The sequence below is a fragment of the Indicator indicator genome, chromosome 15, assembly GCF_027791375.1.
Source record: "Indicator indicator isolate 239-I01 chromosome 15, UM_Iind_1.1, whole genome shotgun sequence".
NCBI lineage: Eukaryota > Metazoa > Chordata > Aves > Piciformes > Indicatoridae > Indicator > Indicator indicator.
The window spans coordinates 13,896,563-13,912,590 of NC_072024.1; the positions used below are offsets into that span (position 1 = coordinate 13,896,563).

A 16,028-nucleotide genomic window follows, 5' to 3' on the forward strand; every position below is an offset into this window, starting at 1 on the left:
GCAGGACCTCTGTGGACAAACAGAGACTCCAACATCCCCCACCCTGCTGGGAAAAGTACTCTGCCAGGGTGACATCAATGCTGAGGGCCCCACTCATCTGTCCCCTCATCCCTCCACAGTCCCCAGCCCTGGGCACTCACCACTGAAGTGCTGACGGCACACACACGTGTATCCTCCCTCCTTGCGGGTGCAGATGCCACCATTAAGGCAGGGGTTGGAGTAGCAGAGGTTGATCTCCGTTTCACAGTAGTCCCCGGTGAAGCCCTGGGGGCAGCGGCACCGCAGGCCGGTGATGGGGTGGATGGGCCGAAAGAGGGTGGAGGGTGAGGCGATGAAGGGAGCTGAGCTGTCGAATTTGAGGACGGAGATGCACTTCATGTAGTTCTGGCAGGGCTCCCGCAGGCAGACGTTGTCATCAAAGGGCAGCACCTCCAGCATGGAGGCACCTGTCAGCGCCATGCGCTTCATGTACAGCTGCTCCTGCAGCTCCTCTGAGCTGAAGTAGCGCCCACCCCGCGGCGCCAGGGCCGAGAAGCTGACATTGAGCACTGTGCCACCCACGTCTGTGTCATTCTGGATGTTGAAGATGAAGATATCCTCCTTGGGTGTTGCCAGCACAGTGGCCACCCCTTCCAGGAAGGTGGACAGCAGTGGGGAGAGGAAGCGTTCCTGCCACATGTTCTCCAGCCGTACTGTGATGCTGTTGGCCAACATGTCCTCTGTGATGATGATCACTCGCAGGACACACTGGGCTGTCACACTGTGGATCCCATCTGCAGGAAGGAACAGGAACACGCTGCAGGCCTTTGCCTGCTGCTTTGGAGGATCTCCTCCTTCCCACCCTGAGGCAGAGCCCTACACCCCAGCGTAATCCCCAAAAGGCCCAAGTCGTTGGCCAAGGAAGGTTGGAGCCACAGCCCCGTGGGCTAGTGGGGGCCACTTGGGCTGGAAGGGGAGCAGTTGGTGTGGCTGCACCTTCTCCCTCCCCTCAGGCTCTCCACTGAGATAACTCTCAGGTTTCCTCCCTGTCCTGGATCTTGGCAGCAAACTGAGCTCTCAGGAACAAAGATGCTGGTGAGATTCGGGCAGAAGGAAGTCTCAGCAGGAGGCTGGGCAAACACAGGAGTGATGCCAGAGCCTGGGGTGTTTTGCTTCCCTGCTGCGTTCTGTCTGCCTCCCCACGATGCCTTTCTCCGCACTCTCCTCCTGCCATTTCCTTCCTCTCTCCTCCAGAGTCTCCATGCCTTTTGTGCTGGTCTCCCTGTCTCCCCTTTTTCCACCATCTGCTCTGCATCTCTTCCTCCCTCAGCTCATTTCTGATTTGTTTAATTCTCTTTAATCTTTATTTTGCTCAGAAATAAACTCCTTTCCCCTGGGACACTGCATCATGTAAGCCATCTCCCTGACGCGAACACAGGAGCACACACACACACACTTGGGACTGTGCCCACCTGCTATCTCCCAGGACCTTGGCTGTCAGGGGCATCTCACCCCGCATCAGGCACACTGAGGTGCTACCAGCCCCTTTGCTGGAGCTGCTGCTCTTTCCTCTCTTTGTCCAGGCACAAGTCTGGGCATTGGTTTTATTTTTCAGTCACTAACTCTCCTTTGCATGTGCCCCTGGTCAGTGGCTTTGCCAGGAAGTATCCCTACAAAGCAGACTGCCAATGGCCCCCTCGCTCATGCCACCCTAGGCACCTTTGCTAGCAGTGTTGGATGGGGCACTGAATAGGAAGAAGCCTGCCTGCTGCTCCAGGACACCTCCTCTCTTCCAGTCTTCCTTATTCTGGGTCCTCCACTCCCTAGCACAGGCTCTGGCAGGCAGAGCTAACCTTTAGCATGGTGAAGCAAGGGCCATGCTAACTTCTGTGGTCCCAGAAACACCCAGGGAGGCTCATCAAGAACCTCACTGCTCCTGGTGAAATGGGGCAATCCATCTCCCTACCTGTCGCCAGCAGCACACAGCTATCACCTACTGTTCCCATCTCCCACCTCCCAACGATCTGAGAGCCCAAAACCTCCACACAGTGCATTCCTGGTGCGAGCACAGGAGAGCTGTACACTCACACTGTGGACCCACATCTTCAAAGGTGATCCTGTCCTCAGTCATGCAAAGGCACAGCTTCCCTGCCCATCCTGTCCAGCAGGACAGAACCACATGGCACATCTCTGGCACTCTGATGTAACCTGGGTGGCTGCTCAAATGAGCACCACTACCAGGACAGACTAATGGACTGAAATGGCTGGACTTGATGATCTTGGAGGCCCTTTCCAGCCTGGTCTTGATGGTTGGACTCGATGATCTCAGAGGTCTTTTCCAACCCAAACAATTCTCTGACCAGACCATTGCCATCAGGCAGCCCTGGCCAGCCTGTGCCAAGGCCACATGTGAAACAAGCCTGGCAAAGCCAGCCAGAACCAGCAGCACTGCTTCATCTCCCACAACTCAGTGCAAGGTGGCACCAGGGGCAGCAGGCATCTCAGCACCCAGGTCAAGCCCCAGTCCTGGAGGACCAGGGGTGTAAATGCCAGCCTCCGGTTCCCTATCTGTGCCCTGAACTCCAAACCTCACGTGGAAAGAAATCTGCCTTTACAGTACCTCTCCTCCCATGGCTGCTGCACTACAAAGCTTTTTGATTTCCCTCAGCCCCGTTTGAAGTTTGCAGTGCAGGAGGATTTAAAGATTGAAACGCCTCCCGTTTTCCCCCTCTCTCTCTTCTGCTCTTCAGAAGGTGAAAGCTTTCTGGCAGCCCTGCAAATTCCAGCACAAACACCCGCCTCTGTGCTGGGGCTGGTGCTCTGGAGATAAGGCTCACACTGGGCTGGGGAAGCAGTGATGCCAGCACAGTCACCCAAGAGCTAATCTCCTGGAGGAAGCAGGGGTTGCTTCTCTCTGAAATCAAACTGCTCCCACTTCATACGGAAACAAGGTGAGAAACCACCCCTCTATGTAACACTGTGCCAGCTCTGACATGGAGGGCAGCACAAACAGTGGTTACCAAACAGATCCATCCAGCACTTGGCTAGATGTGTTGGAGTTGTACACCTGCCTGGGCTCAGCACAAGGAACTAGCATTGTCACCTGTGTCCCTCAAGGCACCTTTTCTCTGCAAGAGGCTCATGGGCTGCCAAGATCACCCAGCCCTGGGGAAGCAGGAGTGAGGGGAAAGCCACAAGCCTGGCTCAGTTACTTTTGGTGTAGGATACTCCCCAAGTCATGAGCAGCCTGGCATCCCTCCCTGAGAGACCACTCAGTGAGGCTACACCCCAAGAAGCCACCACTTTGATACCAGCTCCCCTCCCACTCCCTCTCCTCTCCCTTTGTGCTCCTCTCAGTTTGCTCCTCTGGTCAAGAAAAGTAGGAACCTGGTTCCAGCTCTCCTGTCTCTAGGTCATGGCTCACCCAGAAGCAGCCACGAGGCCCCAGGACAGCTCTTGCTCTCCCTAAGGGCTGCTCAGCACCCAGCAACAGGCAGGCACGCACGCATCTGCCTTACTTATGGCTCTTACAGAAGCACAGAATGTTAGGGGTTGGAAGGGACCTCAAACAAGCATGGAGTCCAACCCCGCTACCAGAGCAGGTCTTGACTGATGCAATGTTGAGTCCTAGGACTGGTCAGAGGCCAACAATGCTTCCCTGTGGTCAGGAAAGAAGGTGGGATGCAAGGTGCCTGGTGCCTTTGGCATTGCCCAGCCCATGGCATGAGAGCCCAAGTGTCCCTTTTTCTGTTTCCCCACAGCAATACAGAGCCAGCCCTGGCCTCACACGCCTCCTCGGTAAGCTTCCCTGTAGCACCTCAGTATCACACACAGGGCTGCCTCCTCCCTCTGTTCTGTGCAAGGGGACCCAGATGGTTAAGAGAATGACCTGCTGCAAATGGGTGGGGAAAAAAAAAAAAAGGCTACCAAAAGAAAGCTCAAAGCTGGCTGGAGGCGCTGACCCCCTTGGGAAGCATTTTAATCACAAATGCTCAGCCTTTCTGATTAAATCCTGTGGCTGGAGAGCTGGTGCCTGGTGAATATTCATACAGCAGTGAGGAGCCCTGGAAACATGCCTACAGGGAAAGGAGCAGGGAGAAGGGACATGAGGGGCTCTAACCCCCATGCTGGGCAGCACTAGGTCATCATGTTTGCAGTTCCAAGACTGACGATTAACAGTTTCAAAAGCAGAAAAGCTATATAAAGAAGAGCTCCAGCTGGAGAGCAGGATGGGCAGCAGACTGCGCCTGGAGAGCTGCAGTGTCAGCCTGAGAATGGAGCTCCAAGACTACTCTCTGGTAACCTCTGAGGGGGAACAGGGCTGCTGATCATTGCTCAACGGCCTCCTGAGTCAGACAAGTTGAGAGCCCATCTCTCCTGTCCCCCAGTGCTTCCAGAGGCTCTCAGGATCCCTGGGCAACAACTCAGCCTGCCACAGAGTACAAGGCATGCGCTCCAGCCAACAGTCCCACCCCCAAGAGCCTGCAGTAACTAGCAGAGATCCTCTTCCCCTACAGCAAACAGTTTGGCATTCATCCTTTCAGTGATTTGCCCAGGGATTGGGAAGAGGGCAGCTCAGCTCAAACAGCCTACCTGATCCAGGAGGGGATGCATCCCTATCCCTCACTTGGGGAGCCCAGCTCAGAAGTAGGTTCTGGTGCATCACCATCTATCCTCTGAGCAGCAAAGCTATCTGGTGAGAGAGCAAAAAGCCATTGCTCTGTCTGTAACACCCTGAATGGTGAGGGTGCTCTGGGGCAGACAGGGGTAGCTTTCACATTTGCAGCTGAGAAGTAAAACATCTCCCGATGAAGAAGCCAGGAAAGGATACAGGTATGGGTAAGATGAACATTTCTTATCAGAGTATGAATGTCGCTCTCCTGGCAGCTCTGAAGACACAGACTAAAATATATTAAGATGACTCTAAGACTGTTCCCCAAATGGGATCAAAAATCCAGTGAAACCAGTCTGGAATGGATCAAAATCAACAAGATGATAGCTTTCTACAGTGCTCCAATTTCACTGTGCTGCTGGCCACAGACCCAGCTTCACCACCCAACAGTCTCACATCCGCAGCAGCCAAGAGCAGGTTTTAGCAGCCATAGATGTCCATGAATCTGCAAGGAGATGGGGTCAGTTTTGAGGCTGTCAGTCCCCCTGGAAAGGCACTGGTTTGTGATAGCTCAAGTCCTCCCTGCTTGCTACAAGGGGCTGAGCTGAGAATACACAGTGCACAGGCAGATAGAAGGGCCTGCTGCCCTGTGATTTAAGGGATCCAGCCTCTCTCAAAGGGACCATAAAGCGCACAGGCAGCCAGAGAAGCTGCTCCTTCCCCAGATGCTGACTGTCTAGAAGTTGCCATCTAGGAGCTATTGTTGCCTTACTGCAGGAGGAAGGTGCTCTGCCGATGCTGCGTGGGGGCAAACAATGCAGCCTGGGCTGAATGTCCTGGCCGACAGCTCTGCAAATCCGCCCTCCCACCCTGCCCCTGCACACAGCAACAGTGTGGAGCCAGTGGGGCTGCCAGTTGGCCAGGGGGGTTCAAACAATAAAGACCAAAAACCCAAAACAGACCTCAACAGCCAGTACCAAAGCCAACAAAAGGCCTGTTTTCCAGTGTCTTACTTCCCTTCCCTGCTATGGCTCTTTGCCTTCCATCTTCTCCCCTCCTCTAGCACACCTCTCCCAGTTTCCCTTCCCACTGGAAGATGACGACATTCTAATTGCAAAGGCCCCCTTGCCGCGAGGCAGCTCGATGCAGGACTTGGGGATGTGATTGTCTCCTGCCTTTGTGCAGGGTTAAGTGCAAGAGGAGGCAGGGCTTGCATAAACACACTGGGGCAGAAGCTGCAAAGGTCAAAACTACCCCCACACCTCCAGCAACCGGCATGTGTGTGCCTGCACCCACTCTCAGCCAGCCCCGTAGTTACAATTAACCCTCAAAGAACCCAAATCCATGATGGGCTGGTGCTGGTCATGCAGAATTGCCTTGAGCAGGTCTCCTCTTAAAGCCCTCACTCCATCACTTAAAAAGAAATCCCCTCCTTACTGAATAAGCCAGACAGAGAAAGGGAGAAGATGAAAAGGCAGCTCATAGCCAAGGGTCAGAGGAGCATCATGATTTAACAAATGGCTCCCTGGGCACTCTTGTAATTCGGTGCTTGGCCTCCCCAAAAAAGGCTCTTGTCCTCCCTTCCTCAGAGCTGCTCCTTGGTTCAGCAATGGACAGATGCCTCCATTTCAGCTCATGCATCCACAAGCAAAGAAAGGCTGATGGTGAAGGCAAAGCTCAGGCAGTGGGGAGCTCCAAGTCCAGACCCTGCTTGCTCACAGACAAACCCATAGGTCCATCTTTGTCCTGCTCTCAGCTTGGCCAGAGCAACACTCCCCAAAGTCAAAGGCAGCTACTGCTAGCATCTGCATTTGGATGCTCTGGCAACACACGTGAAGTGAGAATTTTAAGCTCTATGCTCTGAGGTCTGTCACAGCTGTGCCCTGCAACTCTAAGTAGGCTGCAGAAAGGTGGTACCAGGTTTTAAAAGCCACACCACAAAATGCAGGTGTCAGTAGGTGCCACAGCCAGAATCTGGATTGAATCTGCAGCATTGATACCAACGGATGGGCATCTTTAAGAGGGCTCCCTCCACATCGAGTTCAATTGCTCCCTCCTGAGCACAGCCAGGAAGTGCTCAGTCCCAGCAGGGAGAAGAGTCACCCAGGCTTGGGAGTGAAGTGGTGTGCCACCCTCTGGACCAGCAGCTTGGCCACCCCAGAAACCAGCTGCTTGCCTGGCCAGCACCTTATGGTGTACATCACAGCCTCACTGGTGCCAGCCCCTCCAAAGGGGTCTCACTAGCAGCTACAAGCAATCCTCACAGCTGAGTAACGATGCTTTGTTCTTGCAATCCACCTCCAGCCTCAGCCCCCTTACAGTGCCTTCCCCAGCACCATGCCCTCCACAGCCACCCTTCCCAATACAAACGTTGTTGCCAGTCCTCAACCTGCCCACCTGATGTAGAGTGGGCTCTCTGAGAGGGACTACGCAGAGCTCCCCGAAGGTACTGCACCAAAGGTTTAATGATTTTCACACCCTACCTGTGACAGTCACCAGCATGGAGGCCACGAGTGGACGATTGTTGTCCAGCTTACGGCTCAGCCTCAGCTCCCCGCTTGACTGATTTACAATCAACAAGTGCAGTTCATTTCCCCGCTCAAAGGTGTAGAAAAGCCGGTCAGACACGTCTGGGTCATAAGCTGGGATCCTCCCTATGACCCCCGAAGGGAAGGTGTTAGACTTATTGGACACGTAATTATTGAACAGGATCTGGAAGTTCTTGAGAACAGGGCTGTTGTCATTCTGGTCAATGAGTTTGATGTGGACTGTGGCTCTGCTGACCAGAGGGGCAGAGGTGGCCTGCACTACAATCACATACTCAGGTTTTGTCTCATAATCCAGGTCTATCAAGGCTGTGAGCTCCCCAGAAAAGATGTCCATCTGGAATATCTCAGGGATGTTGCCTTCCACAATTTGGTACATGATCTGGGCATTTGGGCCCTCATCTGGGTCGATGGCTGTGATTTGGGCCACAACAGAGCCTACAATGCTGTTCTCCTTTACCAAGACCTCAAACTCTTCAGCAGGAAAGACAGGGGCATTGTCATTCACATCCTGAATGGTAACCTGGATATGGACAGGAGTTCTCTGAGGAGGGATGCCCCTGTCCACAGCATACGCAGTCAGCTCGTAGACAGGAACATTCTCGCGGTCCAACCTGCGGACAGTGCGAATAATTCCTGAGGTGGGCTCTATGGTGAAGTCTCCATCCCCATCCTCCCCATTCTGGAAGGTGTACTGCACTCGGCCATTGGTGTGGGCATCTCGGTCAGTGGCAGAGATCTGGAGCACACTGGTGAAGGGAGGTGCATCCTCAGAGATGATGCCCTGGTAATGAGGGTTGACAAACTGAGGGGCGTTGTCATTAACATCATTCACCATGATTTCAACGTAGGTGGTGTCCGCTTTCTGAGGGATCCCGTTGTCCTTTGCAGTGATAGCCAATGTGTATGTGACCTGGTCCTCATAATCCAGTTCTGCCTGAAGAGTGATGGCTCCAGAATCTGGATCAATGCGAAACTGAGGGACATTGTCTTCTAGGTAGTATGTGATGCGGGCGTTTTCCCCTACGTCATCATCTGTTGCACTGATCACTACCACAGTGCTGCCCACGGGTCGGTCCTCATTGATGCTCACAGAGTAGTGGGCACTCTGGAACACGGGCCGGTGCGTGTTGGCGTCAGTGATGTTGATGTGAACATAGCAGTTGTCACGCAGGGTGCGATCAGAGGCCGTCACAGTAAGCACGTAGCGCCTCTCCTGCTTGTAGTCCAGCGGCAGAGACAGAGTGATGAGCCCCATGCCGCCCTGCGTGCTGATGGAGAAGCGGTTGCGCGTGTTGCCGCCCGTGATCTGGTAGGTAATGGCACTGTTCACATCTCGGTCAATCGCCGTGACGCTGAGGACACTGGTCCCCACAGCCGCATCCTCGTTCAGGCGGATGAAATACTCCTTCTGGGTGAACTCAGGGCGGTTGTCATTGACATCCATGACAGTAATGGTAACGCTGGCAGAGGCAGATAAAGACGGGGAACCGTGGTCTCGAGCCTCTACCCCAAAAAAATAGTGCTCAACCGACTCCCGATCCAAGGGTCCACTGACTGTGATCCACCCTGTGGCACTATTCACCACAAAGGGTGTGTCAGCTGAGACACCTGTCAGTTTGTATTCCAGGCGTGAGTTCTCGCCATAGTCTGCATCCACAGCCTGGATGTGGATGACGGAGTGGCCGAGGGGAGCGTTCTCCAGGACTGAGATTTGGAAAGGGGTGCTGACAAAAATGGGAGCATGGTCATTGATGTCCACTACCTGGATGCTGGCCATGCCGGTGTTGTTAGAGAGGGGAGGGCGCCCTGCATCCTGAGCCCGGATCCTCAGGGCATACTCCCGCTCCACTTCAAAATCCAGTGGGGCCACCACCTGTATCTCTCCAGTGACACTGTCAATGGAGAACTGACCACGGCTGTTCCCGCTGATGATGTTGTAGTGAACCAACGCGTTGTTATCCTTGTCCAGGTCTGTGGCAGTGACACGCAGGATCTCAGTGTGGGGCCGTATGTCCTCTCTCACCTGGACGATGTAGCGCTTCTCGCTGAACTGAGGGGTGTTGTCATTCTCATCAAGGACTGTGATGTAGACCCTGACTGTGGCAGAGCGAGGTCCGGGCTCCCTTCCTTGGTCATTGGCCTCCACCACCAAGGAGTACCTCTCCATCTTTTCCCTGTCCACTGGCCCGCTAGTGGTGATGAGGCCAGAGCGAGGATCAATCTCAAAGACAGCATGGGCAGCCCGCTCATTAACGAAGCGGTAGCGGATGTTGGCATTGGGTGGGGAGTCAACATCGGTGGCCCGCAGCTGCAGAATGGGGTATCCCTCCTCCACATTCTCCCGGATGGTCTCCCGGTACTCGCTCTGCTCAAAGACTGGGTCGTGGTCATTGCGGTCAGCCACAGCGATGGCCACCATGGTGGTGGCAGAGAGCCGAGGTGTCCCGTGGTCCGCGGCCGTCACACGGAAGTAGTGGAGGTCCATGCTCTCGCGGTCGAGGGCCTGCGTGGTGGTGATAAGACCAGCCCGAGGGTCGATGCTGAAGAGCTCCAGCGAGCGGCTGTTCATCAGGGCGTCCATGGAATACACCAGTCGCCCCGCCTCGCCCCCATCGGGGTCCTGCGCTGCCACGGTCACCACCGCCGTCCCCGCCGGCTGGTTCTCTGCCACCTCCGCCTGGTAGTTGTACTGGGGGAACAGTGGATGGCGGTTGGGGGCTGCGCGCCGGCCCCGCCGCCCCGGGGATGGAGACGGGAAGCGGAGCGGGCGCAGCGGGGCAGCGCGGGGCGAGCAGCGCCACGGGAACCGGCGGCGCGGCATCGCGGACAGCCCCGGAGGCACCGCCACCGGCCAGCACGGCACGGCGGCGGAGCAGCCTCCGCGGACCGGCGGCCCCCAGCCCAGCGGCGGCGACGCGGCAGCCCCCAGCCCGGGGGGTAACAAAGGGAGCAGCAGCAACGGCAGCACCAGCGGAGGCGGTCCCCGGTGCTGGTGGCGACGGCAGCAGCAGCAGCGGCGGTTCGGGGCGGCCACCGGCTCCTCTGCCGCCATGGTGCCTCGGCGGCCGCCGCCCGGCCCGGGCGCACGGCGGCTGGGCTCGGCACCGCCCCCGCCTAGCGGCGGCGACGGCCACCCCCTGCCTCGCTGTGCCGCTGCTGCTACCGGGGCTGGCAGCGACGGCGGCTCCGCCCGCAGCCCCAACATGGCTCCCGACGCCCCGCCCCACCCCGCCTCGCGCCCCCACCCGCCCCGCCGCCGCCATCTTGGCGGAGGGCAGGTAGCTGGTGGCCGTGTCCCTGCTCAGCTGGAGTGCCGCGTTCCCGGTGCTGCCTGCCGAGGCTCCGGTGAGGGGGGAAACGGGCACCGTACAGTGACATGTCATGTGAGGGTCGTGTCCCCTGGCCTCACTGTGTGGGGTGGCCGCCACCGTGTGCGGTACACCTGCCGCGGGGAGAGGCGTGCCCGACCCCATGGAGACCCGCTAGCCCGCTCGGGAGTTTCGGCAGCCTTCGCTGGAGGCACGGGCTATGCCGGGCAGGACGTGTCCGAATACATCGCAGGGGGCAGCGGGCGAGCTGCCTGCCGGCACAACCTGCCTCCGTCCTTGGCTGCCCTGCTGGCACAACCTCCCTCCGTCCTTCGCTGCCCTGCAGGCACAACCTGCCTCCGTCCTTGGCTGCCCTGCAGGCACGCAGAGCCCAGCGGTGCCAGCTCGAGTCATGGCTGCCAGTAGTAGAGCCCGGCCTCCCGTCGGCACACCAGGCACAAGGGCTTAGCTGCTGCGATGCGGTCAGGGGTTGCATCCCAGCCAGCCCCAAGGCGTTGGAAGGGACCTTTGAAGGTCCGATAGTCAAACCTCCCTACAGTGAGCTAGGACATCATCAACTAGCTCAAGTTACTCACGAGTCCTGTAAACCCGACCTTGAATGTTTCGAGGGATGGGGCATCTACCACATCTCTGGGCAACCCGATCCTCTGCTGTACCTCCCTCATTGTAAACCCAGACTTCTTAATTTAAAACTATAATTCCTTGTTCTGTTGCAACAGACCCTGCTAAAAAGCCTGTCCCCATCTTTCTTGTAAGCCCCTTTTAAGTCTCCCCCAGAGCCTTTTCTTCTCCAGGCTGAACAACCCCAGCTCTCAATCTTTCTTCATGGGAGAGGTGTTCTATCCCTCAGATCACATTTTGTGGCTTCCTCTGGACCCATTCCAAGAGGCCCATGTCTTTCCCATACAGAGGACTCAGAGCTGGGCACAGCACTGCAGTCTAGATCTCACCAGGGCAGAAGGCAAGTCCCTCAACCTGCTGGCATGGCGCTTTGGATGCAGCCCAGGACATGGCTGGCCTGGGCTGCAAATGCTCATTGCTGGCTTGTGTCCAGCTTTTCATCCGTCTTGCCTAGTGCCACAGGGACACTTGCCCATGCATCTCAGGGGAGGGCATCCCAGAGCTTCCCATCTAGAAGAGTTTGTCAGACAGGGGTCCCAGGCCCCATGGACACCGATCCTCATGCACACCTCTGCTTACAGCCACTGACACTGCTATTGTGGCACTGCTGGTGCACCAGGAGGCAAACACAATCTTTGTGCCCCTACTGGTATCCCTGGGGCAAGGTTGCTTCCCCAGGGATTGTTTTTTGACTGCACGTTTGAGAAGGGGCTTCCCCTTGTCCTGTGCCACAGAAAAGTAGCTCTTTCAGGTGATGCCCAGGCACCTGCAGCAGCATCACAGCCACTCGTGGGCACTCAAGCATGTGTCAGGGATTTAGCTGGCCTGCTCCTGTGCTCTGATGCAGACCTCAGCCACCCCCACCCTCCAGCTGAGCCATCAACACTGGGGAAGAACTTCTGAGGCTTTCTTCCAGCACCCATGAAAAAACCCACAACACACAGACACACACCACTTTTCCAAAGAAAATTTAGTTTGGGACTGCTGTATCGGGAAGGTTCATTAACACATCAGCCTTGCAACTTAGCTGTTAGTTTGATCTCAATCAACTAATATTGCAGCCTAATCCACTGAAGCCTGTAATAGGTTTAGGCATAACAGGGCTTTACGTCCTCATTAGCGTTCAGTGCGCCGCAGCGAGGGGAGGCATCCTTGGCTGCATCCTGTTAGAAGAGGAGAGCCTGAGGCACAGTGGCTGGAGTGCATAATAGGGAAGAAAGAGCCATGTTGGGGAGGAAAACAGAGGAAATTGGGAGATGGGGAGATTTAAGATGGGGTAAGGAAAGGCAGGGAGTGCACAGGACACACCTGGCTCCAAGGGGGGCTGCAACAGCACCTGTGCCGCTGTGCTGGATGAGCAGTGGTTCAGAGCGGGTAGGCTGGGGAGCAGGGGAACTCCTGTGCCAACACAGTATCCAGGCTGGGCACCACCAGAGCCCCTTGTGCAGCCCCTATGTAGCTCCCCCAAAGATCATAGAATCATAGAATGCACTAGGCTGGAAGGGCCCTCTAGAGGTCATCTAGTCCAAATCCCGTGCTGGGAGCAGGGACATCCACAACTAGATCAGGTTCCTCAGAGCCCCATCAAGCCTGACTTTGAATGTCTCCAGGGATGGGGCTTCCACCACCTCCCTGGGCAACCTGAGTGGTCCACCACCTTCATAGTAAAGTACTTCTTCCTAATGTCCAATCTGAATATAGCCTTCTCCAGTTTAAACCCATCTCTTGTCCTAGTGCTTCATGCGTTTGTAAACAGTCTCTCCCCAGCTTTCTTCTAGGCGCCCCCAGGTACTGGAAGGCCGTTATAAGATCTCCCCGGAGCCTTCTTTTCTCCAGGCTGAACAACCCCAGCTCTATCAGCCTCTCTCTGTGGGAGAAGGGATCCAGCCCTCTGATCATTTTTGTGGCCCTCCTCTTGGGACCTGATCCATCAGGTTCACGTCCATCTTGTGTTGAGGGCCTTAGATCTGGACAAAGCACTACAGGTGAGGTCTCACCAGAGCAGAATAAAGTGGCAGTCACCTCTCTCGACCTGCTGGCCACATTTCTGTTGATGCAGCCCAAGATGCTACTGTCCACCTGGTCTGCAAGTGCACATTGCTGACTACCACCTTCTGGATGTGACCATCCAGCCAATTCCCTGTCTGCTGAACAGCCCATCCACGGAATCCATCTCTCTCCAACTTAGAGAGGATGATGTTGTGGGGGAGATTCATGAGATAACAGCAGGATGGATTCACACTGCAGATGGACTTCTCTGCTCACTCAGCCCTCGCTCCATGCACTCTGACAGCCCTGGGCAGGTGATCATGCTCCCACCCTACAGGAAACCCAAGAAGGCTGTGCAAGGTCTTGCAGTCCCTGGACAGACATTTGAGTGGCTGCTTTGGAGATCCACACTGCTTTGGACAGCACAAGCCATCTGCGCAGCAAGGAGAAGGTCAGAGGACACAGCAGGTCTGGAGACCGCAAGGGGATCCAGCTGCCACTACCACAGCGTTGCCCTCTGCACCAGCTGCAGATGGGGCTGTGGCATCCCACAGGCTACTGCCACAGTGCTGAATCCTGGTGTCACCAGCACTTTGCCTCTGCTCAATGGCCCACGTTCCTGTGCTCCCCCACTGACCACGACCACCACCAGCTCTGATTTGGCTTCAGGTTCAGCGATGGTGGCAGATGGTCCCCTATCAATTATTGTTAGTGTAAATGAGAGGATGGGAAGAGCACATGCTGCCCACTGACTTGGGGGTTGACTGCAAGCAGGCTCCCACTCCAAGGGTGCAAAATAAGCAAACACAAGGCAGGGTCTGCAACATGTCCAGCCAGTTCCCAAACCCCTTGCACCATTCTCATGGCCAGTGGCTCTGTATTGGGCTGGTGCCTCCCTCCCGCCACCATAAGACACACAGAAACCAAGCACCATTACACTGCCAGAGCAACCCTGGGACCCATGCAGCTCCCCTGAGAAACCTCATCCAACAAAGGGCAGCACAGCAGCCAGACGACAGGAACATGCTGGCTTCACACGAGCCCCCACTGCTGGCTGGATTATACCTGGCACCTCCTCGAACTGGGGATTTGCCACCACGAAGCCCAATCAGGAAAGAGGTGATACTTCAAAAAATTATGAAGGCTTTCAAGTTTATTTGTTCTAATTACCCAGCTGACAGCTCAGGGGAGGAGGAGAAAATCGTCAGGGTATTACTGCCAGAGAATAGTTGTAATTGAATCATTCCAGACAATAAAGCAGAGGCACAGGTCACAGGCAGCACATCGCTGCTCCTGTGCTCACCCCCCAGCACCCTTCACACACCCCGATAGGAGGCGATGCTGCCCTCACAGCCTACTGTTAGGGCTAATGAGAACGTGCCTGCTCTGCTCCTGTCAGCACACGCCGAGCAGAACCCAGAGCGGGCTGGGGACAATGACTTCACAGGCTGTGCTTTGATTCCCTGCATGTGTAAAGGCCTTTTCTGGGCAGCAAGTGCAGCTCTTCCTCAGGACCTCCCACGTCAGGTTGCCCCCAGCCCTTGCAGCCCTCAGCCCTTGCTACAGACTCAGCACAGTGATGGTGCAGAAGGGGTGACACTCACTGTGGAGCTAGTGCATGGTGTGAGCAGCTCCCAGTGGTGGCAATGGCTCAGGGTTGCTGAAGGGAGCTGCTGGCTCTGTCTGTTCAGGCTCAGCCCAGCCAGGGTTCTGCTAGCTTCTCATGGCAGGCAGGACAGTCATAAAGGGCTTTGTCCAGGATGTGCTCCTGCCTAGCAGGGCCATGGGTTCTGAGCTTCTGCTGGGCTCTGGGCTTGCTCCATTGTGGCAGAGCAAAGCCTGAGCTGTGTCACTGAGGGCAAGTGCCAGAGGAAAATCCCACCACTGTAGCGAGGCACAAGCCAACAAGCCCAAGCAGCACCCAGAGGCAACCTGAGGCTGAATCAGGGGTATGTGCAGCTCCTGTGCCCTCCTGTGGCATGGAGCAAGGGGGCACAGGAGAGCCACTGTAGGATGGGCAACCTGAATGCTCACAGCCCATACATATTGTGACTCTCCTCCAGAAAGTGCAGCTTGATAAGGCAAGGCCACAAGTCCAGACACTTGGGAGATACTGGCCAAAGAGGCAGGAGCTGGGACACAGCCCTGGCCCCACTTCTGCAGGCAGCTGTTTGCTGCAGCCCCCATGTTTAGGGTGCAGGGGCACAGCCTGCATCTGGAATTCACAGCCCTACTCATGGCCAGAGCTGCAGCCCACTGGCTGCTGGCTCCCTAGCAGGCAGCCAGGAGTGGAGACCAGCTTCCCTGTTGCCTATTCACTGCTTTACCAAGCAGCCACTGCCCTCCCACCATACCCACCCAAAGCAGGATGTCTGGGGCTGAGGACTGAGAGCAGACATCTGCAGCCAAAGCAGGATTCATTAGCTCTCAGCATAGACTGTTAAACCCTTGCCTCACAGGCTCGCTGCCTCTTGGCAGCTCTGCTGGGAGCTGGCTGAGCCTGCACGTGCCTTGCAGGAAGTGAACTGCAGAGTCCAGATCTGCCAGACAGATCCAGAGCAGCAACACTCACAGGGGTGATGGCTGTGCCCCTAGCAAGGGCTGCTGCCCTTCACCGCTCCTTGTCTGCCAAAAACATGGTAGAAAAATACAATGCAAGAAGCTGAGTGTGTGAAAAGTACTGCCTTGCTCCTATTGTAAGATCAGCAGCCACAGCTTTGCCTTAGCAGGCAGCAGGCACCCAAGCTGCTCCCACTGCTTCAGTCCTTCCCTGACAAGACAGAAAGGGTTACATTCACAGAAGTCTGTTTAAGACATTTTATTCTTCTGCATGTTACACTTAGTGTTTAAGAAAATACAGGATCCCTTTTGACATTCATACATTTTTACAAGGGAAAAATAGGTTTTTCTACAAGGGTGGTTATTAAGCTTGGCCATTTCCAGGCTGAC

At 55.8% G+C, this 16,028-nt stretch overlaps 1 protein-coding gene across 1 annotated transcript in view; it reads right to left on the bottom strand.

Annotated features, from left to right (window-relative positions):
* The window catches only part of CELSR3 (cadherin EGF LAG seven-pass G-type receptor 3), a 29,900-nt gene extending 20,053 nt beyond the window's left edge, over nt 1–9,847 (bottom strand). The window contains exons 1-2 of the mRNA XM_054387488.1: nt 7,075–9,847; nt 141–773 (exon numbers count right to left, since the gene is read on the bottom strand). Of these exons, the coding sequence (XP_054243463.1) occupies nt 141–773; nt 7,075–9,721 (3,280 nt within the window). The 5' untranslated portion in view covers nt 9,722–9,847. The remainder of the gene's footprint in view (nt 1–140; nt 774–7,074) is intronic.
* Between the last annotated feature and the right edge of the window lie 6,181 nt (nt 9,848–16,028).